The following is a 27,326-nucleotide window of genomic DNA, read 5'->3' as shown; positions in this document are numbered from 1 at the left end:
ACCAATACCACCTTACTGTGACGGGATAACACTGTCATAACACACTTGACCAATACCACCATACTATGACTGGATAACACTGCCACACCAGACCTGACCAATACCGCCATACTGTGACTGATAACACTGCCACACCAGACCTGACCAATACCGCAATACTGTGCTGGATAACACTGTCATACCAGACCTGACCAATACCGCCATACTGTGACTGGATAACACTGCCATACCACACCTGACCAATACCGCCATGCTGTGACTGGATAACACCACTATACCAGACCTGACCAATACCACCACACTGTGACTGGAGAACACCGCCACACCAGACCTGACCAATACCGCCATACTGTGACTGGATAACACTGCCATACCAGACATACCAATACCGACACACTGTGACTGAATAACACTGCCAGACCTGACCAATACCGCCATACTGTGACTGGATAACACCGCCATACCAGACATGACCAATACCGACACACTGTGACTGAATAACACTGCCATACCAGACCTGACCAATACCGCCATACTGTGACTGGATAACACCGCTATACAAGACCTGACCAAAGATTTTTTGGCAAGTCTGAACGGGAGGGTACTGCCCCTCTGCAAGGTGCTACCCTACGCACCAGGGTGCCTAATGGTAAATACGACCCTGCAAGTATACAGGACACTACAGGTATACAGGACCCCAAAACTATACACTAAAAGTGCATGGGACCTCCACCAACTATATACTACAGGTATACAGGACCCCGAACTTTACACTACAGGTATAAAGGACCCAAAACTATACACTAAAGGTATACAGGACCTCCACCAACTATATACTTCAGGTATACAGGACCTCCACCAACTATATACTACAGGTATACATGATCCCAAACTATACACTACAGGTATACAGGACCCCAAAACTATACACTACAGGTATACAGGACCTACACCAACTCTATACTACAGGTATACAGCACCTTCACCAACTTTTTACTACAGGTATACAGGACCCCAAAGCTATATACCACAGGTATACAGGAACTCCACAACTATTTACTACAGGTATATAGGACCCCAAACTTTACACTTCAGGTATACAAGACCTCCACCAACTCTATACTACAGTTATACAGGACCCTCAAACTATGCACTACAGGTATACAGGACCCCCGAACTATATACTACAGGAATACAAGACCTCCACCAATTATACACTACAGGTATCCAGGACCCTTAAACTATAAACTACAGGTATACAAGACCTCCACCAACTATACATTACAGGTATACAGCACCAACTATATACTACAGGTATACAGGACCCCCAAACTATACAGTACAGGTATACAGGACCTTCACCAACTGTACACTGCAGGTATACAGGACCTCCCTCAACTATACACTACAGGTATACAGCCCCCCCCCCCAACTACACACTACAGGTATACACAACCCCCCCCAACTATACACTATAGGTATACAGCCCCCCAACTATGCACTACAGATATGCGAGACCCCTAAAAACTATACATTGTGGGTATACAGAACCCCTCCAACTATGCACTACAGGTATACACTAATTCCACTGATTAACTCAGATGAAACAATACCTTTAGCTTTGCCTCCTGGGCACCTTAGAACAAATCTAATTAACACACTGACACTTTATACCCGGGCAGCGCCGGGTACATTTTCTAGTATATACATATATATATATATATATATATATATATATATAATAAAATGTAACAAAAAAAAATAATTGGTAATTGGTTTATGCCGTTCGCCGTTAGTGATGACGATTGTTATATTTTAATAGATCGGACAATTACGCACGCTACAGTATATTATATGTTTATTTTTATATGTTTTATTTATATAATGGGAAAGGGGGTGATTTAAACTTTTATTGGGGGAGGGGCTTTGGGGTAGTGTAATAATGGTTTTTACTTTTTTTATTTACACATTTTAAGTCCCTTTGAGGGATTGTTACATTCATTTATTACATTACACAGATCGCCGATCGGACCGCACAGAGGAAGGTGAGAGACCTCCGGCGGTCCGTTACAACGATCAGGACCCCCACAGTCACACTGCGTTAGGTGACAGGGAACTCTTCCTGTCACTTACACTTAAACGTCGCAATCGCTGATTTAGTAATAAAACAGGAAACCTCTTGGCCAATCTGCAGGGGGCTCAAACCCTTTCAACCCATTATAAAACATTTTTTTACCCGAAGCAAATAATTGACTGGCTGAACAGGTACTATACTGACCTTTATACCAGCACTACTTCTCCCTCCCCAAACCCCGATACACTGCTCAATAAAGTTACACCTCCCTGTATAACGCCAGAACAACTCAACTTTCCTAATGCCCCCATCTTCTCGACCACCGTTAAGGAAACCATTGCGTCTCTTAAAAACTCTGAGGCACCTGGGCCTGACCGCTACACGAGTACACTTTATAAGCTCCTCAAATATCAAACACTTTGATGGTCATGTATAAGGGTGCTCTTGGGCCTTAATAAAATGTATTTTAAAAAAAACAAACAAACCATGGCCACTTTCTTCCAGAGACAGCATCACTCTGGTCTCCAGGCTGGGTGCGGTTTTTAAACTTGGCTAAAAGTGACTGTATCACCAGGCCCAGGCAGAAGCACTGGAGGCGGCCGACCCACCCTTATTGGGAAAAAACCCCAGCCACTCCATGACGTGACTCCATTAGTATCAATGAAACCCTATCCTAGAGGGGCGTGGGTTTCTTTCCACTAAGGGTGGGTCCACCGCCTCCAGTGCTTCTGCCTGGACCTGGTGGTACAGTCACTTTAATAGCAAACCACAGTGGAACTGGAGACAAGAGTCGTGCTGTCTCTAGAAGAAAGAAAGTGGCCATGTTTTTCTAACACTGGATAACCCTTTTAAAGAGGACCTGTCACCCCCCGTGCCGTGGTGACAGGCTCCCGATCCCCTGTTAGATCCCCCTATACTTACGTGATCCCGCCGGGTCCCGCTTCCTGAGCCGGCCGGGTCCCGGAGATTTCAGTGCCTGAAGCCCGGCGCGCGCGCTGAGAGATAAGTCCGATGCCCATAGAGAATGACGGAGCATCGGACTCCCCATTCATTCTCTATGGGCATCTGACTCTGCTGTCAGCGCGCTTCGGGCGCTGAAATCGGCGGGATCACGTAAGTATAGGGGGATCTAACAGGGGGTCGGGAGCCTGTCACCCCGGCACGGGGGGTGACAGGTGTCCCTTAATAGTAGGAACACAGTGACCTTAGGAAGGTTGGGTTGGCGGCCAGGTTGACCTCTTGCACCAGGGCCCCCCCAACCCCCCCCCCCCCCCCCCCCGCCCCGTCTCTGCGGTGCTGAGTTGTGAGGATAAAGTTTTCTTTCTATGACGCATCACAAGAGCTCAAACATCTTTACACATTCATAACGTGTTTCTTTCTATCGCTGTGCCGGGTTTGTTGTACTTTTTATTCCCATTCTTTATTATACATTGTATCCTCTACTTTCTATTCATCTCTCCAGGATCCTCTGCTGATATCTTCTATATAAGAGACCGACCCATCAACCATGGAGAGAGACAGAGACGAGATGGCCGAGAGGATAATAACCCTCACCCTACACATACTCTTCCTGCTTACTGGGGAGGTGAGGGATTCTGGGAGTGATGTCATCATGACATCATTCTTATCTATGGAATAACAGATGGATAGGACTGGGGAGGTGAGGGATTCTGGGAGTGATGTCATCATGACATCATTCTTATCTATGGAATAACAGATGGATAGGACTGGAGAGGTGAGGGATTCTGGGAGTGATGTCATCATGACATCATTCTTATCTATGGAATAACAGATGGATAGGACTGGAGAGGTGAGGGATTCTGGGAGTGATGTCATCATGACATTATTCTTATCTATGGAATAACAGATGGATAGGACTGGAGAGGTGAGGGATTCTGGGAGTGATGTCATCATGACCTCATTCTTATCTATGGAATAACAGATGGATAGGACTGGAGAGGTGAGGGATTCTGGGAGTGATGTCATCATGACATTCTTATCTATGCAATAACAGATGGATAGGACTGGAGATGTGAGGGATTCTGGGAGTGATGTCATCATGACATCATTCTTATCTATGGAATAACAGATGGATAGGACTGGAGAGGTGAGGGATTCTGGGAGTGATGTCATCATGACATCATTCTTATCTATGGAATAACAGATGGATAGGACTGGAGAGGTGAGGGATTCTGGGAATGGATGGAGTGATAGTAATGTGTCTCTCCATACACAGGATTACACAGTAGTGAAGAAGTCCTCTAGTGGGCGCTGTGGGGCCCCTGGGTGTGAAGGATGGGGAAGAACCCTGAGCCCAATCCCGGGGCCCCTGATACATGAGGAAATGGAGGAAGAGAAGATCCTAGAAGTCACCAACAAGATGGTGGAGCTGCTGAGTGGAGAGGTGAGACTGTGGCTGCTGGGAATGCTGGGACATTATACAGTAACACCACTGGAGGGGTGGGGGGGATGACTGTGTGATCATTGTGTGTGTCAGGTTCCTATAAGGTGTCAGGACGTGGCGGTCTATTTCTCCATGGAGGAGTGGGAGTATGTAGAAGGACACAAGGATCAGTACAAGGATGTGATGCTGGAGGATCAGCAGCCCCTCCCATCAGCAGGTAATAGACAGGACTATATACACACCTCCTCTCTGTATTATCTGGATGGAAAGAATGAATTCAGTCTCTGTATGTGTTCCCTCCAGTCAGATCCAGTAAGAGAACAGCACCAGAGAGATGTCCCCGTCCTCTTCTTCCACAGGATCAGGTAGATGGAGATGTTCCCTTTGATCTGTACATCCCACCTGACTTCTCCGACTGTCTGATGACTTCTACAATATTTCTCTCACATCTTATGAATCAGGGGGAAGATGTGAACAATATTAATGCTCCAGAGACAGATGTGAGCGGTAATGAGCAGTACAAGGAGGAAATTACTATCGGGGAGCATCTGAATCATAAAATGGCTATGGACATAGTAGTAAAAGAAGAAGAAGAAGACACAGATGACAGCAGTGATGAGCAGTATAAGGGAGACATTCCTATGGGGAAACATCTAAACTCTATGAATGCCATAGACATAAGGGTAAAAGAAGAAGAGACAGATGACAGCAGTGATGAGCAGTATAAGGAGGACATCACTACAGGTAACCGCCCAGGTGAGTAGTGACCACTAAATGCAGAGAACAGTCACACATTCTCCTCAGTCACCGGCTGTAACTATTCTGTGTGGAATATTATAAGTTCTGTGTCCTGTCAGTTTTCCAGCTATATTATCATTCTGCCTAAATTTTAATATACATCACAGTCCCGGCGGTACCTGTTGTGGAAATTAAAAAAAAAAAAAAAACAGGGGTTGTGATCACTAGCAGCTATGTAATATACTCACTTTATTTATTTATTTTTTATTCCATCTTTAAATCAGCGTTATACATTTGGTCGAGCTCCTTTTTCCCTTCGTGACGATATTTGGTCTTTTCTCTGTTAAAAAAAAAAAGAGACAAAACACAGATAGTCCCGGCGCTCACAGACATGGCTCGGTAATGACGAGTGCTTGTTACTAGGGTTAAGAATTCATAAGTGATCGAATTCACTAACCCCTCATGACCTTTGACCATTATACTTAGTTTAGATGCAGGAAAGGCCTCCGACAAGACCTCATGGCCCTTTATTCCCACCACTATTCAGCGTAGACGGTTTGGCCTTATATTCTCCCAATATATTATAACTTATACAGAAACTGACGGCAACTCCAGATTAACAGACTTCACAGTGTGTTTACACACAAAGAGAGACAGATTTTTGAAGCCAAAGCCATGAACAGACTATAAATAGAGAACAGGCCATAAAGGAAAGACTGAGATATCTCCTCTTTTCAAATCTATTCTTGGCTTTTGCTTCCAAAACCTGGCAGATAAATCTCTGTGTAAACGCACCATAATACTTTGCCCTTTGACATGTTTACAGGAACAACACAAGGTTGCCCCCTCTCCTCCTTCTCTTTAATCACTACCTGATACCATCTGCACTGAACAGACATGGAGGGTAGATGGATCATTTTGTCACAGCTATATTCAAATTTTAAAATCCATGGTGAATGCACCCCCCCCCCTTATGTCCCTTTATGAAGTGTTGCCAATGCTGGGCCCTCAGACATTGTCGAGGTGTCACCACGTGTTGCAGCTTCTTCTGTTTGCAGAATATACCCAGAAACTACAGGAGGATCTCCAGACGGTTCAGTCACTACTGGGATCAGTAGACTCAATAATCAATCTAAAAAAAAAATCTGATTTAACCCTGTCTCAACAAAAAGTATTCCTGGGAATATTGGTGGACTCAAAATTACAGATGTGTTTTCGCTCAGCAGACAAAAAAGGGAAACTAGTTCTTAGAATCAGGAAAAAAAAGCGCAAGATACGGGAGGCGATATCGATCCTTGGATCTTCCTGCATACTTCCTGCATACCAGCGGTGTCCTGGAGCCAAGAGCATTCCAGATGCCTCCAAAAACGACTTGGGGCGTAAACACACTCTAACACCCTTGGTGAGAATATCTCGAAAGTAGTGGCTTCAGACCAACAACTTAATCAAAGTAGTTTCCTGCAATCTACACCACAAAATACTAGTGTACACAGATGCCAGCAAATTAGGGTGGAGAGCCCAGATGGGATCTCAAATATTTCAGGGAACATGGCATCCCCACATGACAAACATGTCTTCCAACTACCAAGAGCTTAAGACCATGCAGATGTTATTTCTTCAAGCCAAGCATACATTAAAGAATGCACACGTTCACGTGTTATCGGACAACATGTCAGCTGTATCCCATCTAAGGCAACAGGGCAGCTCAAAGGTGACCGCATTGCAGTCCCTATCGAATAAGATTTTCATCTGGGCAGAAGAAAACATCAGATCTCTGTCTGTTATCCACCTCAGGGGAACAACGAATATTCAAGCGGACTTCCTCAGCAGGAACATCATAGATACAGGCAAGTGGTCTCTGAAGAACGCCATTTTTAATCAGGCCACCTCTCACTTGGAGTCCCTGAGATAGACCCGTTCACTACCAGGAACAACCGGAAAGTGGACATCTTTTTTTCACTAAATCCGTAGCTCTAGACCAACCTTGGTCCTTTCACCAAGCCAAAGGTCCTACAGGAGATCCTAACAGAAAGGAGCACTGTAATACTAATTGTCCCCTATTGGCCCAAGAGGAGTTGGTTTGGTCTTCTTCAAAAGTTAGCGATAGACCATCCGCTACATCTCCCTCTTCTACAGGACCTTCATCAGGGTCCGGTATACCATCCAAACCCAGCTCCTCTTCTTCTTTCTGCCTGGGTCCTCAAAAGTCCATCCTTAAGAATAGCGGACTTTCAGATGTGGTGATTTCCACGCTGATAAAAAGCAGGAAACCAGTCACAGCAAAGATATATTTGAAGTTGTGGAAAGGTTTTTTTTTGTGCCTGGTGTGATTCTCCACCTCAGATGCCATCACCACCCAACATGCCTCAAATTCTGGACTTCTTGCAGGCAGGTTTAGTTAAAGGTCTTAAACCTGCTATCCTTAAAATTCAAACTTCTGCTTTATCCGCTATGCATGATACCAACCTAGCCGACCATCGTTGGATCAAGAGACTTATAAAAAAGGCATCAAAAATTAATCCTACCCTATAAAATATTTATCCGCATTTAAATGTAGTCTTGGAACGTATTTCTAGATCTCCTTTGAGACTACGCTCCTTTAAGACTGCTTTCTTAGTTGCCATCTCCTCAGTAAGGCGGATACGTGAGCTCCAGGCTCTAACCATAGCCTATTCTTACTGTGTTATCCAAGATAGGATAATCCTGAATACAGATCCTAACTTCCTACCTAAGGTGGTTTCAGATTACCACCGATCACAAGACATCGTTCTTCCATCTTTTTGTGAAAATCCAAAAAATGATCTGGAAGAAAAGTTCCATACCCTGGATGTCCAAATGTTCTTCAAGCTGTGGTCCCTCACTAAGGTAAATGTTGGCATTGTTCTATGGTGGCGTCGTGGAGCTCATCACAGCAAGCTGACATTTACAGAAAAGACAATGAGCATCAAAGAGAAAATATAGGAAAGCCTCAGTTTTCATATTTACAACGTGAAAAATGTTTTACTCACAAAAAATATCTTATAGGGGAGAGGGCATTTTCATGTTCAGACTGTGGAAGAATTTTTACTCAAATCATCTCTTGTTCATCATCAAAAAACTCACACAGGGGAGAAGCCATTTTCATGTTCGGAATGTGGGAACTGTTTTACTATAAAATCTTCACCATCAAAGATTTCACACAATGGAGAAGCCTTTTTCATATTCAGAATGTGGAAAATGTTTTACTGTAAAATCAAATCTTGTTGAGCATCAAAGAACTCATACAGGAGATCAGCCATTTTCATGTTCAGAATGTGGAAAATGTTTTACTCTCAAATCAAATCTTGTTAAACACCAAAGAATTCACACAAAAGAGAAGCCATTTTCATGTTTAGATTGTGGGAAATGTTTTACTGAAAAATCAAATCTTGTTAAACATCAAATAATTCACACGGAAGAGAAGCCATTTTCATGTTCAAAATGTAAGAAATGTTTTACTTGTAAATCAAATTTCACAAAAGAAAGTAGCCAGTTCCTTGTTCAGAAAGAGGGGCTGTTTTTCTAAGAAATCATGTATTTTTAAAAAAATCGGATAATATATTTAAACATCAAAGTCACACAGATGACAAGCCATTTTTACGTTCAGATCGTGGCAAATGTTTTACTGAAAAATCAAATCTTGTTTAACATCGAAGAATTCACACAGAAGAGAAGCCATTTTAATATTCATAGTGTGGGAAATGTTTTACTCAAGCCAAACAGCCAAACTATAGCAGCTGCAGTACTGGGTTTATTACAGAAGGACCAATGTGGTAATGCATGTTCATTCAAGTGTCAAAAGTTGGAAAAATCACAATTTAAAAAAAGTAAAATTTTCAATTTCTGCCATAGACAGCAGTGGACATCTGCGGATCAGCGGCGTAACATCAATTTTCTCCCAGGAAAGCAGTGGATATTGGTAATTGAGAAGCGTAAAGTGACAGTATCTCCCAAGGACAGCAGTGGACATCGGTGGGCCAGCCGCATTAAATGAAGTTTTCTTCTAGGACAGCAATGGCCGTTGGTGGATCAGCTGTGTATACTCACCTCTTCTCTATGGACATTATTGGACGCCGGTGGATCAGCGTTGTAAAATGGCGCTTTCTCCCAGAAAAGCAGTAGACAGCGGCAGCACATGGACTCTCTTCGACCCAGAAGGACTTAGCACAGACACCAGTAGATGGCAGCAGAAGCACTTGTGAGGAGCGACTAGCACAGACAGGATCTGTAGCGGGAATCACCTTTTTTTTAAATAACGCTCCCAATGAATTTTCACACATTCTTTTTTTTTTTTAAATATTAAGTAAAATTATTATACTACGACTATTGAGCTGAATGGGCTTCCTGATATGATCTGCAGTGAACGGACATGGAGGGTAGATGCCACAGCTGGATTTAAAATTTTGAAATCCATGTTGCATCCCCCCTTATGTGCCCCTAAGTATCCAGATATGTCTGTAGCGCCCGGGGTTGAAGTGGTGACAGTGCTCGGCCCTCAGACACTATTGAGGTGTCACCACGTGTTACTGCTCTCTGGGAGGGATGGTAAGATGTGGTGCACCCCAATGGGTAATAAGTCCAGACTGTCAGGGTTCACAGGAAACAGCGGTTTCTTCTTCGTCTTCTGTGCGGTCTAGCAGAGTCTCTTCACTCCTCTGGTCTCTGCAGAATACCAGGTGACTGACTGACTCTTCCTTTTATACTGTTTAGGAGAAAATTAGAACTTTCTAGTGGGCGGGGTGGAGTGGAGAAGCACGGCCTTAACAGATACAATGTTTCAACTTTACATAGAAACATAGAAGATTGTCGGCAGAAAAAGACCACTAGGTCCATCTAGTCGGCCCTTTTAGTATTTCCTTTCTTATTATCTTAGGATAGATGTATGTTTATCCCAGGCATGTTTAAATTCTGTTATTGTGGATTTACCAACCACCTCTGCTGGAAGTTTGTTCCAAGTATCTACTACTCTTTCAGTAAAATAATATTTTTTCACGTTGCTTCTGATCTTTCCCCCAATTAACCTCTCACTGTGTCCTCTTGTTCTTGAGCTAATTTTTTTACTAAAACACTTCCCTCTTGAACCTTATTTAGTCCTGTAACATACTTAAAGGTTTCCGTCATGTCCCCCCTTTCCCTTCTTTCCTCCAGACTATACAGATTCAAATCCTTAAGGCCCCCTTCACACGTCCGGAAAAACCACCCGGATTTCCTATCAGGAAATCCGGACGGATTTACGGACGCATAGACTTACATTGGACACGGACACCCTTCCGTAATTTTCCGGAAGGGTGTCCGTTCCGGAAAATAGGACCGGATTTTTTAGAACCGGTCCTATTTTCGTCCGGAAATCCGGCCCATAGGAGTCTATGGGAGCGCCCGGGCCCCAGACGCTTTCCTGATGCACATCAGGAAAGCGTCCGGAGTTCCACTCACCTTCCGCCTCTGCCCCGTCGTCCTGCTGCCTCTTCGTCCGCATCCCTGTCTGCAGGTACCCCCCGCGGCCACTCGCGGCACCCCCGCACCCCCCCCCTCCCGCGGCCACTCGCCGCACCCCCGCACCCCCCCCCCCCCGCGGCCAATCGCCGCACCCCCGCACCCCCCCGCGGCCACTCGACGCTGACAGGCCATGATGGGAGTTCTACTTCTGCAGCCTGTGGCCATCCAGGTTGCAGAAGTACAACTCCCACCATGCCCCTGCTGACAAGTCATGATGGGAGTTGTACTTCTACAACCTGGGTGACCACAGACTGCAGAAGTACAACTTCCATCATGACCTGTCAGCCAAGCATGATGGGAGATGTAATTCTGCAAGCTGTGACCATCCAGTTTGCAGAAATACATGTCCTATTTTTCTTCTCATCAGTAAATCCTGAAGGTTTTTCCTGATGGTTTCCTGAAGGTAAAAACGGATTACTGTCAGGAAATCCTGATACTTTCCTGATGACATTTAAGGCCTCCTGATCAGGATTTCCTGACAGTAAAAACTGACACGGATGTGTGAATGGGGCCTAAGTCTTTCCTGATATGGTTTATGCCTCACACCCTCCACCATTTATGTAGCGCGTCTTTGGACCCGTTCTATTTTATCAATGTCCTTTTTTAGATGAGGTCTCCAGAACTGGACACAGTATTCCAGATGTGGCCTCACCAGAGCTCTATACAGCGGGATCACAATCTCCCTCTTCCTACTGGTTATACCTCTAGCTATACACCCCAGCATACGATTTGCTTTCCCCACCGCCTGGTTGCACTGGTGACTCATTTTAAGGCTGTCCGATATCATTACCCCTAAATCCTTCTCTTCTGAAGTCTTTTCCAACACAGAACTGCCGATGTGATACTCTGATAGAGGATTCCTCCTCCCCAAGTGCATTATTTTACATTTGGAAACGTTAAACTTTTCAATTTGCACAGTTTGGACCACTTATCTAGCCAAGCTAAATTGTTTTCCATATTACTGACACCTCCAGGAATATCAACCCTTTATGGGGTTGATGGGGAACTGTATCAAAAGCTTTGCTGAAGTCCAGATAGGCGATATCCACAGCACCACCTTCATCCAGCACTATTGTGGCATAATCAAAGAAATCAATGAGATTAGTCTGACATTATCGACCCCCAGTAAAGCCATGCTTTTTTGGATCCATCAAAGTTGTTGATTCTTAGGCGATCCATTATCTTCTTTTTCGTCATTTTCACTACTACAGATGTCAGGCTCACTGGCCTGTAGTTACTGGGCTCTTCTCTACTCCCCTTCTTGTGGATTGGTATAACATTGGATGTTCTCCAATCATCGGGGACATCTCCTGTTAGCAGGGATTGGTTATACAAATCTGTCAGGGGGGCAACAATCACAGCTTTATATCACACAATCACAACTTTAGTATGCCACAGACTTTGATTGAGTTTCCATACAGGTCTATGGGAATGACACAGCAGCTTCTTTCTAGACATAAACAACATTGAAAAGATCAGTGTCTGTTTTTTCCCCTCCAAAACCTCAGCTCTGCACACCATCTCACAGCAACAGTGGAAAACTACCGGCTTCTAAGCTTCCTGTGTCATAGCTTGGCTTTATATTAACCCCTTCAGAGTATGGTGCAGGTACAGTGCAATTACAGTGAACATAACAAAAAGACCTTATATACCGAGTACAAGTGTGCACAACAAAACAACACAGTGCAAGTTATCCCCTGAAAGTACAATAAAGTGAGATACTCATGGCCTTCCATTATAGTGAATGTCCGCAGGTGTCCATGATCACAGGTACCTTACTCCTGGGCGCTACATTTGTCCCCTGTATGTATATGTGTATATATACCCTCATACACACACACTGAGCCCTCCGAGCAGTATTAGGGTCCTTTTACACATACAGATAAATCGCTCATTTAGTGAACGACAAGTGATGATTTTTTGTTATAAACGAGAAGGTAAATCGCTATGAAACGTTTATAATGCGATCATAATTACCATAGTAAATGCAGTTGTATATATTCTGTGAATATCCGTAATTGCGGTCGTATCTATATACTGTGAGCGACGAGCGTTTACACTGAAAGACTGGAGAAGGATTAACAATGATTTTGAGGTCGGCCCGAAAGATACGATCGGCGACATACAAGCGAATATTCGTTGGTAGTTGTGATCGTTGCCGCATTTACACCAGAAGATTATTGATTAAATTTCTTTTTTTTTTTACGATAATCAGGCCGTGTAAAAGGCCCTTTAGATAAGATACCTCTCAGGTTGCAGGGGCTGCGGCTGCTTCCTGTTGGCTTGTACTCCACCCATGTCCTGCAAGTGTTATAAATAGAGATGTGGCTCCCATCTGCCCAGTTGTAGGCTTATTCAGCCCAGGAGAGGCCATTGCTAGTGTGAGAATGCTGGAGTAGGGACCATGTCTCTGAGGACACCTTAATGTGGTGACACGGTGCACTCTGTAGGGTCAAATAGTTTGGCGAAGATCCTCATTTTGTAATATCTATAGAGCAGGTTTTTATCGTGTGTATACGGGGGGGGGGGGGGGGGGGAGTATGTACAGTAAGTGTTTGCACCTGTAGGTTGCTGTTGCACTTTCTGTATTTCAGGTTATTGATATGTAGGGGGTCAGTAGTCCTATTTTTTATTTGAGAAGAGTTTCCATTTCTTTTCCTACTAAGGACGTCATCTCCCCGGCCTCCAGCTTCTAGATTCTTCTCCCTGACACTTCCTGTGGATGGGAACAGATCTGATCATTCTTATTATGTTACATAAAAAAGAGTAACTTTCCATGTCTGCAATATGTTTATTACTGGGAAATAAGAGAAATGCTGTTTTCTCCTTTGCAGATGATTCTACCAGGAGCTCAGGGGGACATCAGATCTCCTCAGAGGATCATATCACACAAGATACATATGAGGAGCCGTCCACTATGCCAGATACACCCTCAGCCCCTCACAGCAATGTAGTCAAATCCAGTCTTCTTCACCATCAAAGAACTTACAAAGGGGAGGAGACATTTTCATGTTCAGAATGTGGAAAATGTTTTAACGTGAAATCACATCTTGTTGAACATAAGAGAATTCACACAGGGGTGAAGCCATTTTCATGTTCAGAATGTGGGAGATGTTTTACTTATAAATTAAATCTTGTTAAACATCAAAGATGTCACACAGACAAGGCGGCATTTTCATGTTCAGAATGTGGGAAATATTTTACTCTGACATCAAATCTTGTTAAGCATCAAAGAATTCACACAGGGGTGAAGCCATTTTCATGTTCAGAATGTGGGAAATGTTTTACTTTAAAATCAAATCTTGTTATACATCAAAAAATTCACATAGACGAAAAGGCATTTTCATGTTCAGAATGTGGGAAATGTTTTACTCTGACATCAAATCTTGTTAAGCATCAAAGAATTCACACAGACGAGAAGCCATTTTCATGTTCAGAATGTGGGAAATGTTTTACTGAGAAATCAAGTCTTGTTGACCATCAAAGAATTCACACAGGGGCCACACCATTTACATGCTCAGAATGTGGGAAATGTTTTAATAAGAAATCAAATCTTCTTTGCCATCAAAGAATTCACACAGGGGTGAAGCCATTTTCATGTTCAGAATGTGGAAAATGTTTTATAGTGAAAACACGTCTTGTTGACCATCAAAGAATTCACACAGGGGAGAAGCCATTTTCATGTTCAGAATGTGGAAAAAGTTTTTCTCATAAATCAAATCTTGCTAAACATAAAAGAATTCACACAGACAAGAAGCCATTTTAATACTCGGAGTGTGGAAAATGTTTTACTCAGAAATCAAATCTTGGTGTTGGGAGATGAGCAATTTCTCAGTAAAACAGACAAACTATAGCAGCTGCAGTACTGGGACTGTTACAGAAGGACCAATGTGTTAATGCATGTTCTTGTAAAAGTGTCAAAAGTTGGGAAAAAAAATCACAATTTAAAAAAACAAACAAAAAAACAAGCTTATCATATTATGAGTAACAAAAGCTTATATTGACAGTTAGAATGAGTTACTGCAGCAAGTCAATATTTGCATTGTTGACCCTTCTTCTTCAGGACCTCTGCAGTTCTCCCTGGCTGCTCTCAATCAACTTCTGGACCAAATCCTGACTGATAGCCGTCCATTCTTGCACAATCAATGCTTGCATTTTGTCAGAATTTGTTGGTTTTTGTTTGTCTACCCATCTCTTGATGATTGACCACAAGTTCTCAATGGGATTAAGATCTGGTGAGTTTCCAGGCCATGGACCCAAAATCTCTATGTTTTGCTCCCTGAGCCATTTAGTTATCACCTTTTGCTTTATGGCAAGGTGCTCCATCATGCTGGAAAAGGCATTGTTGATCGCCAAACTGCTCTTGGACGGTTGGGAGAAGTTGCTCTTGGACGTTTGGGAGAAGTTGCTCTTGGAGGACATTCTGGTACCATTCTTTATTCATGGCCGTGTTTTTAGGCAAGACTGTGAGAGAGCCGATTCCTTTGGTTGAGAAGCAACCCCACACATGAATGGTTTTAGGATGCTTTACAGTTGGCATGAGACAAGACTGGTGGTAGCGCTCACCTCGTCTTCTCCGAATAAGCTGTTTTCCAGATGTCCCAAACAATCGGAAAGGGGATTCATCAGAGAAAATGACTTTACCCCAGTCCTCAGCAGTCCACTCCCTGGACCTTTTGCAGAATATCCGTCTGTCCCTGATGTTTTTTCTGGAGCGAAGTGGCTTCTTTGCTGCCCTCCTTGAGACCAGGCCTTGCTCAAAGAGTCTCCGCCTCACAGTGCATGCAGATGCACTTACACCTGCCTGCTGCCATTCCTGAACAAGCTCTGCACTGCTGGTAGCCCGATTCCACAGCCGAAACACTTTTAAGAGACTGTCCTGGTGCTTGCTGGTCTTTCTTGGGCGCCCTGGAGCCTTTTTGGCAACAATGGAACCTCTCTTCTTGAAGTTCTTGATGATACGATAGATTGTTGACTGAGGTGCAATCTTTCTAGCTGCGATACTCTTCCCTTTTAGGCCATTTTTGTGCAGTGCAATGATGACTGCACGTGTTTCTTTAGCGGTAACCATGGTTAACAAAAGAGAAACAATGATGCCAAGCACCAGCCTCCTTTTAAAGTGTCCAGTGGTGTCATTCTTACTTAATCATGATAGATTGATCTCCAGCCCTGTCCTCATCAACACCCACACCTGTGTTAATGGAGCAATCACTGAAACAATGTTAGCTGGTCCTTTTAAGGCAGGGCTGCAATGATGTTGAAATGTGTTTTGGGGGATAAAGTTCATTTTCTAGGCAAATATTGACTTTGCAAGTATTTACTGTTAAGCTGATTACTCTTTATAACATTTTGGAGTATATGCTGTGAGGAATATGGACAGCCCTGTTCCTATTGTGTGTACAGTTATATTATATGTGGTATGAAAGTGTTTTACGTATTCACACACTACAGACCGTTATGTGTATTCCACTCACTATACCTTAGCTTGTCGAAACATCATAAACTCTGGGTAGTTTATTGAGGATCTCTGGTCAGGAAACACTACGCCTGGTTTATTAAGGGTCTCGGGGAAACCTGGAGTTCTTATCTACTTCAATGAATGGATAGACCCACTCAAACACAACACCCCCAACCATAGGGCAATGGTTCAATTACAGGACATATGCAATGAGGTGTCCCTGGTCCGTCCCCATTATCACCTAATCAGCCAATTAGGGACAACTCATTATCCTAATCACCTGATGGGCGGCCAATCAGGGACAACTCATTATCCTAATAACCTGATGGGCAGCTCTGAAATCTGAGCTGAGTTTTGACTGTATAAAATATGGCGGCAACAGCAAAACTGGGATGGCAGTGTAGGGGTCAGTCTGACTGAGCTGCGATCCATGATTTCTCCTACCCCCTGGGAAGGCAACGACTATTGTAAGTCTTAGATACTGTTATAGTATGTATGTATGTCATCTTATTTTACTTTTTTTTTGTAAGCACTGTACCTTTTGTCTATTAAAGCTTAAAACTTTAATAAGTTTGGTCCTTGTATGCTCTAAGAATCCATAGCCTTTGGATGTAGTGTTTTAACCCTGTGAGTGCCAGTGAGTGGTGTTGTGGGTTGACAGTGTCCTTTCACACTTAAAGGACAAGTGCCATGAAAAACTTTTTCCCAGTAATTGAAGCACATTACAAAGTTATATAACTCTGTAATGTGCTTCAATCACCTATCTGCCTCCCTTCCCTGTCTTTTCCCCCCTTCACCCCCCACCAGGAAGTGTCCTAACTCACACAGACCTAATGACTGCCGTCACCGTCACCAGGCAGCTCCTTCTTGTGAGAATGAGTCATCAGCAGGAGGGCTGGTCTAGGTCCTGTTACAGCAGCCCCCCCCTCCCCAGTCCAAGTGATGGCTTGCAGTTGTTCAGCCAATGGGAGCTGAGCAAGCTGAGTCACCTGAAAAGGCGGGGAGGGGAAGGCTAGTGTAACAGGAGAAGGAGCTGAGAGAAGAGCTTGGTGACGGTGACGACAGTAATTAGGTCTGTGTGAGTTAGGACACTTCCTGGTGGGGGGTGGAAGGGGGAAAAGACAGGGAAAGGAGGCAGACAGGTGATTGAAGCACATTACAGAGTTATAGAACTTTGTAATGTGCTTCAATTTATTTTTTTCAATTATAATTTGAAAGGTGGTGGCAGCGTGTGTGTTGAGGTGCTTGGACTGTGTTGGGGTGGGATTTATGCTCAATTTGCCACCTGAAGCGGTAGGTGAGTGCAAGATGAGTGAGTGAAAATAGATTAACCCCTTGCAGTGGCATCCACGTCACGTGCTAGTGTGTATGTGACATATGCAAATTGCCATTTTAAAAACTGAAGCGAGGGGGGCGTGACCAACTATGGCCGTGTGAGGACGCTTCAGCCTGAGCTCCTCCAGACCCAGACTACAATCTGCTGGTATCGGCCCTCTTCAACATGGGGAAGACCGCTAAAAAGAACAGGGGACATTCCTTAACCCGCTCTACACCCCCACAGGGGGACATCGGGGCATATTTCGCCCGCCCGGAGACACCAGCACCCGCATCAGGCACGGAGCTGCAGGACACAGAAAATGGCCGCCGCCATGCTGACGAGGCACCTGACCACCCTACAGCAGCCCGCACAAGATCATCTGTGGCCGCAATTGAGCACCGACACCTACCGAGGTCCTCCGCCGGCACCGACACCTCCCTGCAGCAACCAGAGACGACTACCCCGGCCTCCTCGCAGCTGCACAGGCGGCCCGATGGGACCTTCGGCGGCCATCTTGATCCTAGGCCGAGCGGCGCGCAGCAGACCCAGAGCGAGCCGGAGGAGCGGCGGCAGCGGGAGGACACTGACCAGAGTGTCCGGCAGGTACCCCCTCCCTCATCGGAGACCCCGCACTGTGCCCCCCTATCCGTGGCACTACCGCCGTGCCGCTCCCAGGCCGACCCCCCCATCGGGCCGACTACTGCAGCCTTCTGCCTACTACTGCCACACCAGGCCTCAACCCCCAGACAGCACCATGGGACGGCGGCGCGGAGCACAACCCATGGTTCGCACCCCCAATGCCTGCTCAAACCCAGCTGGGGGACCCCCTGCCCTTACCCCAACCTGCTCAAGGGGGGCTCTCTCCAGCCTCCTCATCCCACTGGTCCACAGGATCCTCTTGGGGGAGCTCACATACCACGGCGGCTGTAACCCACACGGTTGCCCTCATCCACGCACCGGCCACTGCTGTCTCACCTCACGGCCGAATATTGTCACCTAGGAGGCTGCCGGACGTACCTTCTTCCCTGGAGGGCACCCCCCTATTTTCAGGGTTTGCTCCCAATCTGCTACCTCTGGGGTCCCTGACTTGCCATTTCCACTGACTGCCAGCCGCCCCTCAGTACTGGATGACAATAGGCCGGTGTCCCTGGCGGATCTCAGGGCTCTTACCAGTCCCTTCCTACTAAAACCGACATTTCCACTCTGGCCAAGCAACTACTAGATGAATGTAAACATGAATTTGCGCAATTTCATGCTGAACTCACAACGGTCTCATCTAAAGTAGATGTATTGGAAACTGTGCAGGAGACTACCTCCACAACTCTGCTAGCCCTTCAACACGATGTGCAATCACATTCTGATCAGCTGTTTGTCCTGCAACAACACATAGACGATATTGAAAACCGCAACAGGCGCAATAATCTCAGGATCCGCGGCCTCCCAGAATCTGTGCCTTCCTCTGATCTACTTGCGGTGCTGTCCACCATCTTTAATGACCTCCTGGAGCAGCCACCTAATACGCACATCGAGATAGACAGAGCGCATAGGGCACTACAGCCCCCTAGCCGAGACAACCAGAGACCCAGGGATGTCATCTGCCGCGTCCACTTTTACTCTACTAAAGAGCCCGGCGCCGACGCAATGTCACCTACAGAGGAGTGCATCTGCTTATCCTACAGGACCTCTCCCGACATACCTTGGCCCAAAGGGCCACTCTCCGCCCGGTGTTGGACATCCTACGTGACCGTAATATCCCCTTCCGCTGGGGATTCCCCTTCGCCCTCATTGTGCGCTTGAATGGTCGGTCCCTCACCCTGCGCGCGCCAGAAGACATCCCGGGATTTCGACGAGATTTAAACATCACCAACATCTCCATACCTGATTGGCCCTCGCTACTGACCTCCTCCAGGAGCACCAAAAGGCCTTTCTCGCCCCGATCTCCCAACTCGACGCCCGTGGGGCCCCGATCCTCCAGGCGAGATGGCCCCCGACCTGCCCCGGCTTCTCCCTCGCACTCCCCAGCCCACGCTGGCTCCCGAGCCCGCCTTCCCTGAGCCATGGACAGCATCTCGTCTCTAGCCCTGTAGCTACCCCCGTTATTGTTTAATCAGTTTCTATGATTTTCAGCCGAGTTATGCCTGTAATTTGTTTGCATTTCATCATCTGGGTCTGGGAGGGAGCCTTAGGTCTATGCCTTTACATGCTTAGCTGTCTCTTCCCCCCAATAGATGGGAAACCCAGCCTGGACATTTCCGGGCCTGGTAGTACTCAGTTTGAGGTTCTTAGAGTATACGCTGCAGTTTTGCCTTTACTGCTGTTGTTGTCTTTGTGTGCTCCCCTGTTTGTCTGTGTCTCCCCCACCCTGATTTTCTCTGTCTCATTTCATATCCCAGTCCCGGACATTCCCTGGAGGTCTTCGGCGGTGCCTACCTACATCTTTCCTGAATGGCGGATTTACATGTAGCAACCTACAACGCGAGGGGATTGAACACGCCCCGGAAAAGATCGCAGGTTCTCCACCATTTCCACCGCCGGAAGGTACATATACTCTGCTTACAGGAGACGCACTTTAAAACAGGCCATGCACCCACGATCCGCGACAGACACTGTACACAATGGTTCTTCGCCAATAACCCTGATTCTAGAACCAAGGGTGTGGCCCTAGCTATACACAAGTCCCTGCCATGTCAAATACTATCCTGCACGACGGACCCAGCGGCACGATACCTAATACTTACCCTCTCCATTAGTGGCCATATCTTTACCATAATTAACACTTATGCCCCGAACCAAGACCAAATTGCTTTCCTCATGAACCTAATTGATCTATCCCTCCCCTTAGTCAGGGGGACCGTGCTCTTCTGCGGAGACCTTAATCTCACATTAGACCCGTCCTTGGACAATTCCAAAGGCCGCTCTAATTTTTCGTACCCAGCGATTAAAAAAGTCAAAAAAGCCCTGCTCCAACTACAACTTTATGATGCCTGGCGCTTGATGCATTCTGCGAACCGAGATAATACCTCTTTTTCTAATTCACATGGGACATACAGCCGTATTGACCATATCCTCATCCAACATAGTGCATTGCCGTGGTTGGCGACTGCCTCCATAGGCAACATACTATGGTCGTATCACGCCCCTGTCTTTTGCTCCCTTACCCTACCGTTCCTATCGAAGACTGCGGGGTCCTGGCGTTTAAATGAGTCTTTGCTTCTGGATACAGTATGTTTAGCTGATCTGAAGCAAACTATAACGCATTTATTCAATGGGAGACGCTTTAAATGTGTGCTCCGGGGAGTGCTTATAAAGCACGGCTCCAGGCTTAAAAAAGCGAAGGCCATCTCCCTGCAAAAGGCACTTGCCAAGGTTTCTTCCCTGGAGCTGGCCCATAAGCGTGCCCTGTCCCTACCTATATTACGGGACTTGCAAGTTGCCCGCTCGGAGGTTAAGCGCCTCCTTGAAGCGTCCTGGGGTCAACTTCTCCAAACTTGCCGTAGTAAATTTTATGAATACGGCAATAAGTGTGGGCGCATGTTGGCCAGAGCCTTGAAGAATCGGATGGCACAAATGCACATCGGTTGCATCAGGAATTCCGCACACCAACTCACGCATCATAGTTCGGAAATAGCATCCACCTTCCACGCATATTATTCCTCCCTATATCACCTTCCGACCACTCGGGTCACGACTCCTGGGCCCTTCTCTCCTCCACCCCTCACAACGCATCTCCCCGCTGAGGTCATGGGAGACTTGGAGGAACCGTTTGCTGCGCATGAACTCGCCTATGTGATTTCACAGTTACCCGGAGGGAAGAGCCCAGGACCGGATGGCCTGACTGCTCAGTTCTATAAAGCCCTCTTGGAATTCCTCTCCCCTATGCTGCTCCTGGCCTTTAACTCTATCTCGGATTCTGTCCCTTTCCCGCCCCATGCTACCACCGCACATATCACTCTTATCCCAAAACCGGGCAAGGACCCCCAGCTCTGTGGCAGCTATCGCCCAATTTCCCTGCTGAACGTGGACTTAAAAATTTATTCTAAGCTACTGGCCAATAGGTTAAATGCCCACTTACCCTCCCTCATCCATCTTGACCAAGTGGGCTTTGTGCCAGGGCGGGAGGCCCGCGATAACACCCTCAAAACTCTGGATATTATCCACTATGCGCGAACGCGCCACATTCCTCTAATGATCCTTTCCCTAGATGCCGAAAAGGCTTTCGATAGGATTTCGTGGCCCTCCCTGACACAAACCCTTTAACAGGTTGGAATCAGCCCCCTTTCCTTACTAAAATACTGGTTTTATACCAGAACCCCTCGGCTCAATTGAAGGTGAATGGGATGTTCTCAGCCCCCTTCTCCATTTTTTAATGGCACCAGGCAAGGATGCCCTTTATCCCCCCCTCCTGTACGCCTTAATCATGGAGAATTTATTAGCCTCGATTCGTTCCAACCCAGATATCACGGGTATCCGCATCGGGAACCGGGAGTATAAATGCTCAGCCTTTGCGGATGACCTTCTTGTCTGTTACTAATCCGCATGTAGCCCTCCCCGCCCTGATGGCTCGGTTGGAACAGTTTGGAACCTGGTCCAACTTTAAAATCAATCTCTCCAAATCTGAAGCCCTGAACGTGTCCCCGGACCCCACATTGGTTAGTACCATTCAATCCAACTTCTTATTTGCATGGCCTACGTCTGGCATCACATACCTGGGTATCCGCATCCCCCCCACTCTTTCCCAACTGTTTGAGGTAAATTTCCTCCCCTTGCTGGCCCGCTTTACCAAGGATCTTGACACCTGGAACAGAAAGAATTCTCTTGGTTCGGGAGAATCAATATCTTGAAAATGACTTTAATGCCTCGGCTTCTGTATTTGCTGCAGACCATCCCCATCCACATCCCCATTTCCTTCTGGAAACGAGTGCAACGCTGCTTCACCTCTTTCGTGTGGTCCAGGGGTCGTCCCAGGATTAGGCGAGAGACCTTGTCTCGCTCTAAGGCTGCGGGCGGGGTTGGTCTGCCAGATTGCCGCTTATACTACCTGGCCTGTGTACATGCTCGTATATTGGACATGGTCCATCATTCTAATTCTAAGTTATGGGTTCAACCAGCGCAGGCACAGTGCCCCAGGCCCCTCTCCACCCTCCCTTGGACCTGGTCACCTCCCTTGGACCTGGTCACCCTCCCTGCGAGATGACACCGCCTTGTCCTACGTTACTCGACATACGTTAGCCTCCCTACACTTGGCCAGGCAAATCCCACCCCCTGCTCCGGAAACACGGACCGTTGACCCCCATAACACACAACCCACAGTTTGCATCGGGACTTTTCTCATCTTTCTTAGGGCTCCCAGCCGACAAGGTCCTCCGTTTCCATCAGGTACTTAAACAAGGCGCCCTATACCCCTGTCAGCGATCCTGGATACGACCCCACCTACCGTAAAGCACTCGTTTGACTATGCTCAATTGCAACATTTTTACTCCACTACTAAATGTACGCACACTTTGCACCAGGAACTGACAGATTTCGAACATCTATACGTGTCCCCTCCCTGTCCTCCACACATCATCTCTGTGGTATACCAACAGTTACTGTCCTCAGGTTCTCGGCACTTACCGTCTTTCTGCTCGGCCTGGGAGACAGAGTTGGGGTTCATGTCGCACGTATGGTATACGTGCCCGCGGCTACGGGGATACTGGTCGACTATCTACGCACCATACACAATGTCATAGGTGTCCTTATCCCCAACACCCCAAAAGCAGTGCTGTATATATGTTTCCCACTGCCCAATCCCGTTTCAAGAAGTCCTTAGCTAGACATCTCCTGCAGGCAGCGAAGACAGTGCTACCCCACGGTGGAGATCCACGGAGCCCCCAACATTAGATGATTGGCTCGCTGAAATTGCCCAAATACATGATATGGAGAATCTTATTGCGGTCACCCCGACAGCTGTAAAGAAGTACACAGCCACTGGAGCCCGTGGTTGCTCTTTCGTTCCAACGATTCTTATAGAACCGTGGCTGTTTGAACAATCCTGCTCTTTTCAACATGGGAGCTGTCCTCCCCTCGCGTGTCCATTCTCATCGCCCTACTGGTAGGCACGGCCGAAATGTTTAACATAATGAATGTCATTATAAACGCAAGTTATTCAGCTAACAACATCCCCCCCCCCCCCCAGTGTCTGTGTCTTCTTGTCCTTGTCTTTTTGTGTCACTATGTCTAATTTCTCATGACAAAGTTTTTCTTTTTAAGTTATTGCTAAATTTATGCAATTATCACCTTGTAGCCAGGTTTTATGGCCCTGTCAGGTACCAACTATACTTGTTTGGCTATTCGCCTTGATTTATACTGCTTGCATATTGCCTTGTTATTGTGTTTCTACGTGGTTTATGTCTTAAACGGGACTCAACGTCCTTTGTTTGTTGTTCTTATTGAAAATAAAATAAACTTTAAATTAAAAAAAACAAAAAAAAAAACTGAAGCAGTAGACTTTTTAAAAATTTATATTTGTATCATTCTCAAAACTTTTAACCATAACTGTACATGTACATTACACACATACAGCTCTACTGTGTACACATACCGCTCAGCTACATGTACATTACACATATACAGCTTAGCTACGTGTACATTACACATATACAGCTTAGCTACGTGTACATTACACATATACAGCTCAGCTACATGTACATTACACGTACAGCTCAGCTACATGTACATTACACACATACAGCTCAGCTACATGTACATTACATATATACAGCTCAGCTACATGTACATTACACATATACAGCTCAGCTACATGTACATTACACATATATACAGCTCAGCTACATGTACATTACACACATACAGCTCTACTGTGTACACATACAGCTCCGCTACATGTACACTAACTTTATTGTAGGAAAAACTTCCATAAAATACAGCATGTGAACAGGTACATGTAAGCTAGACGCGTTTCGGCTGTAACCTCCCTTTATCACAGCTAAATGAATAATAGACATACAACTAAAACAACAGAAGAAACACCCTCTCACCACATGGTATCAGTCAGGTTCACACATCAGATGACTAATTAATAAGCAAGGTTTGAACCAGACTTGGGAGTGGGGAAGGGGAAAAGACAAGCAACCTGCACAATGCTGATTAAGGTGCGTTTACACGAAATGATAATTGGCCCGATCGTACGATTAACTATGTCAGAGTAACGATTTTTTTTTTCATAACGATCAGCGTTTAGACGATACGATATAGCGTACGGAAAATCGTTTTGCGATCGCTTAAGCCTATCTCACACATTGGTTAAATCGGCGAACGACTGTTCACACGGAACGATCTGCGAATTTTTTTGCGAACGACAAACAACGGTTTGATGACATGTTGAAAGATCAAAATGAACGATTTCTCGTTCGTCGTTTGATCGTTCGCCGCGTTTACCGTACGATTATCGTTCGAATTCTATCAATATCGCGCAAATTCGCACTATAATCGTTACGTGTAAACGCACCATTAGCAATTACAATTGTAGAGCAAAATTCACATGAAGAGAGAACTGACGTCCTAAGGATGAAAAAGTGGTGCACTAAAAGTATCAGCATAGGTTTTTTAAAAACTACTTCATAGATATAAAGAAGATCTGAAGTTTAAACCTGCGGGAAAGCGTTGTATTTAGTTTAAGAATCCAGAACGCTTCTCTAGTGAGGAGCTTCTGCTTCCAGTCACCACCTCTTACATTTTTTGGTTACTTTTTCTAAACCCATAAAAGTGAAAATGTTACATCTCCTTCATGGTGATCAATAAAGTGCTTAGCTGCACCAGATGATTTTACATTCTTGGCTCTTATGTCACGTACACTCACCGGCCACTTATTAGGTACACCATGCTAGTAACGGGTTGGACCCCCTTTTGCCTTCAGAACTGCCTCAATTCTTCATGGCATAGATCAACCAGGTGCTGGAGCTTCCCTCAGAGATTTTTGGTCCATATTGACATGATGGCATCACACAGTTGCGGCAGATTTGTCGGCTGCACATCCATGATGCGAATCTCCCGTTCCACCACATCCCAAAGATGCTCTATTGGATTGAGATCTGGTGACTGTGGAGGCCATTTGAGTACAGTGAACTCATTGTCATGTTCAAGAAACCAGTCTGAGATGATTCTAGCTTTATGACATGGCGCATTATCCTGCTGAAAGTAGCCATCAGATGTTGGGTACATTGTGGTCATAAAGGGATGGACATGGTCAGCAATAATACTCAGGTAGGCTGTGGTGTTGCAACGATGCTCAATTGGTACCAAGGGGCCAAAGAGTGCCAAGAAAATATTCCCCACACCATGACACCACCACCAGCCTGAACCTTTGATACAAGGCAGGATGGATCCATGCTTTCATGTTGTTGATGCCAAATTCTGACCCTACCATCCGAATGTCGCAGCAGAAATCGAGACTCATCAGACCAGGCAACGTTTTTCCAATCTTCTACTGTCCAATTTCGATGAGCTTGTGCAAATTGTAGCCTCAGTTTCCTGTTCTTAGCTGAAAGGAGTGGCCCCCGGTGTGGTCTTCTGCTGCTGTAGCCCATCTGCCTCAAAGTTGGAGGTACTGTGCATTCAGAGATGCTCTTCTGCCTACCTTGGTTGTAACGGTTGGCTATTTGAGTCACTGTTGCCTTTCTATCAGCTCGAACCAGTTGCCATTCTCCTCTGAACTCTGGCATCAACAAGGCATTTCCGCCCACAGAATGCCGCTCACTGGATGTTTTTTCTTTTTCGGACCATTTTCTGTAAACCCTAGAGATGGTTGTGCGTGAAAATCCCAGTAGATCAGCAGTTTCTGAAATACTCAGACCAGCCCTTCTGGCACCAACACCATGCCACGTTCAAAGGCCCTCAAATCCCTTCTTCCCATACTGATCGGTTTGAACTGCAGGAGATTGTTTGACCATGTCTACATGCCTAAATTCACTGAGTTGCCGCCATGTGATGGCTGATTAGAAATTAAGTGGTCAACGTGCAGTTGGACAGGTTACCTAATAAAGTGGCCGGTGAGTGTAGGTGCTCTGCTATGCGGGTTTAATTTTCCGGCGATGCATCCTATGTACATAAGGTTACAGAGGAACAATGATGGCATAAACTGCATGGTGTGAATCACAGTTACTAAATGACTGGATATTGTGGGGATGTTGTTAGTACCTATAAAGTTTTTGTCTTGTGCGCAAACTGCACACATTTGTTGCACACAGTTGTATGTCCATTATTAATTAGCAGTGATAAAGCTGAAAACGCGTTCCTGCTACACGTACCTGTTCACATGCTATATTTTATGGAAGTTTTTTTTCTATAATAAAGTTAGTATGTTTTTGTAAGGACTTTTTTTTTTGCTGGAACTTTTTCATTGTGGATTTGTTGCTGCGGACTGTTCCCCCGCTAAGTTCCTACTGCATTTTTTTGTCCCAACACGATAAATATGGGGCAGGTAGGTGTCTTCCCAGCAGCAATTATATTTCAGCATAATTATGGTCAATGCGGTTTTGCTACATGACATTACACACATACAGCTCAGCTACAAGTAATACACATACAGCTCCGCTACATGTACATTAAACATACAGCTCAGCTACATGTACATGACACACATATACAGCTCAGCTACATGTCCATTCACACATACAGCTCAGCTACATGTACATTACAAATATAGTCAGCTCTACTGTGTACACATACAGCTCAGCTATCTGTACATTACACAATACAGCTCAGCTACATGTACATTACACACATACAGATCAGCTACATGTACATTACACATATACAGCTC

General features: G+C 45.5%; 3 protein-coding genes and 1 pseudogene across 3 annotated transcripts in view; all 4 read left to right on the top strand.

The window, feature by feature from the left end:
* Positions 1-27,326, top strand: part of LOC138786728 (oocyte zinc finger protein XlCOF6-like) — a 622,195-nt gene that overhangs the window by 176,846 nt on the left and 418,023 nt on the right. The window lies entirely within an intron of this gene.
* LOC138786817 (oocyte zinc finger protein XlCOF7.1-like) lies at positions 3,567-5,328 on the top strand. Its single transcript, XM_069963882.1, has 5 exons — positions 3,567-3,659; positions 4,311-4,478; positions 4,572-4,695; positions 4,782-4,843; positions 4,940-5,328. Exons 1-5 carry the CDS (start codon positions 3,582-3,584, stop codon positions 5,240-5,242), a joined length of 735 nt encoding a protein of 244 aa, XP_069819983.1. The 5' UTR covers positions 3,567-3,581; the 3' UTR covers positions 5,243-5,328.
* LOC138786588 (gastrula zinc finger protein XlCGF17.1-like) lies at positions 8,102-8,760 on the top strand (annotated as a pseudogene).
* Positions 13,568-16,501, top strand: LOC138786811 (gastrula zinc finger protein XlCGF57.1-like). The gene has a single exon (XM_069963874.1). The coding sequence runs from the start codon at positions 13,648-13,650 to the stop codon at positions 14,494-14,496; it is 849 nt and encodes a 282-aa protein (XP_069819975.1). The 5' UTR covers positions 13,568-13,647; the 3' UTR covers positions 14,497-16,501.

The sequence above is a fragment of the Dendropsophus ebraccatus genome, chromosome 3 (genome assembly GCF_027789765.1).
Source record: "Dendropsophus ebraccatus isolate aDenEbr1 chromosome 3, aDenEbr1.pat, whole genome shotgun sequence".
NCBI classification, from domain to species: Eukaryota; Metazoa; Chordata; class Amphibia; order Anura; family Hylidae; genus Dendropsophus; species Dendropsophus ebraccatus.
Note: the sequence above shows the minus strand (reverse complement) of the source record. Positions and strands in the feature narration are given on the sequence as shown.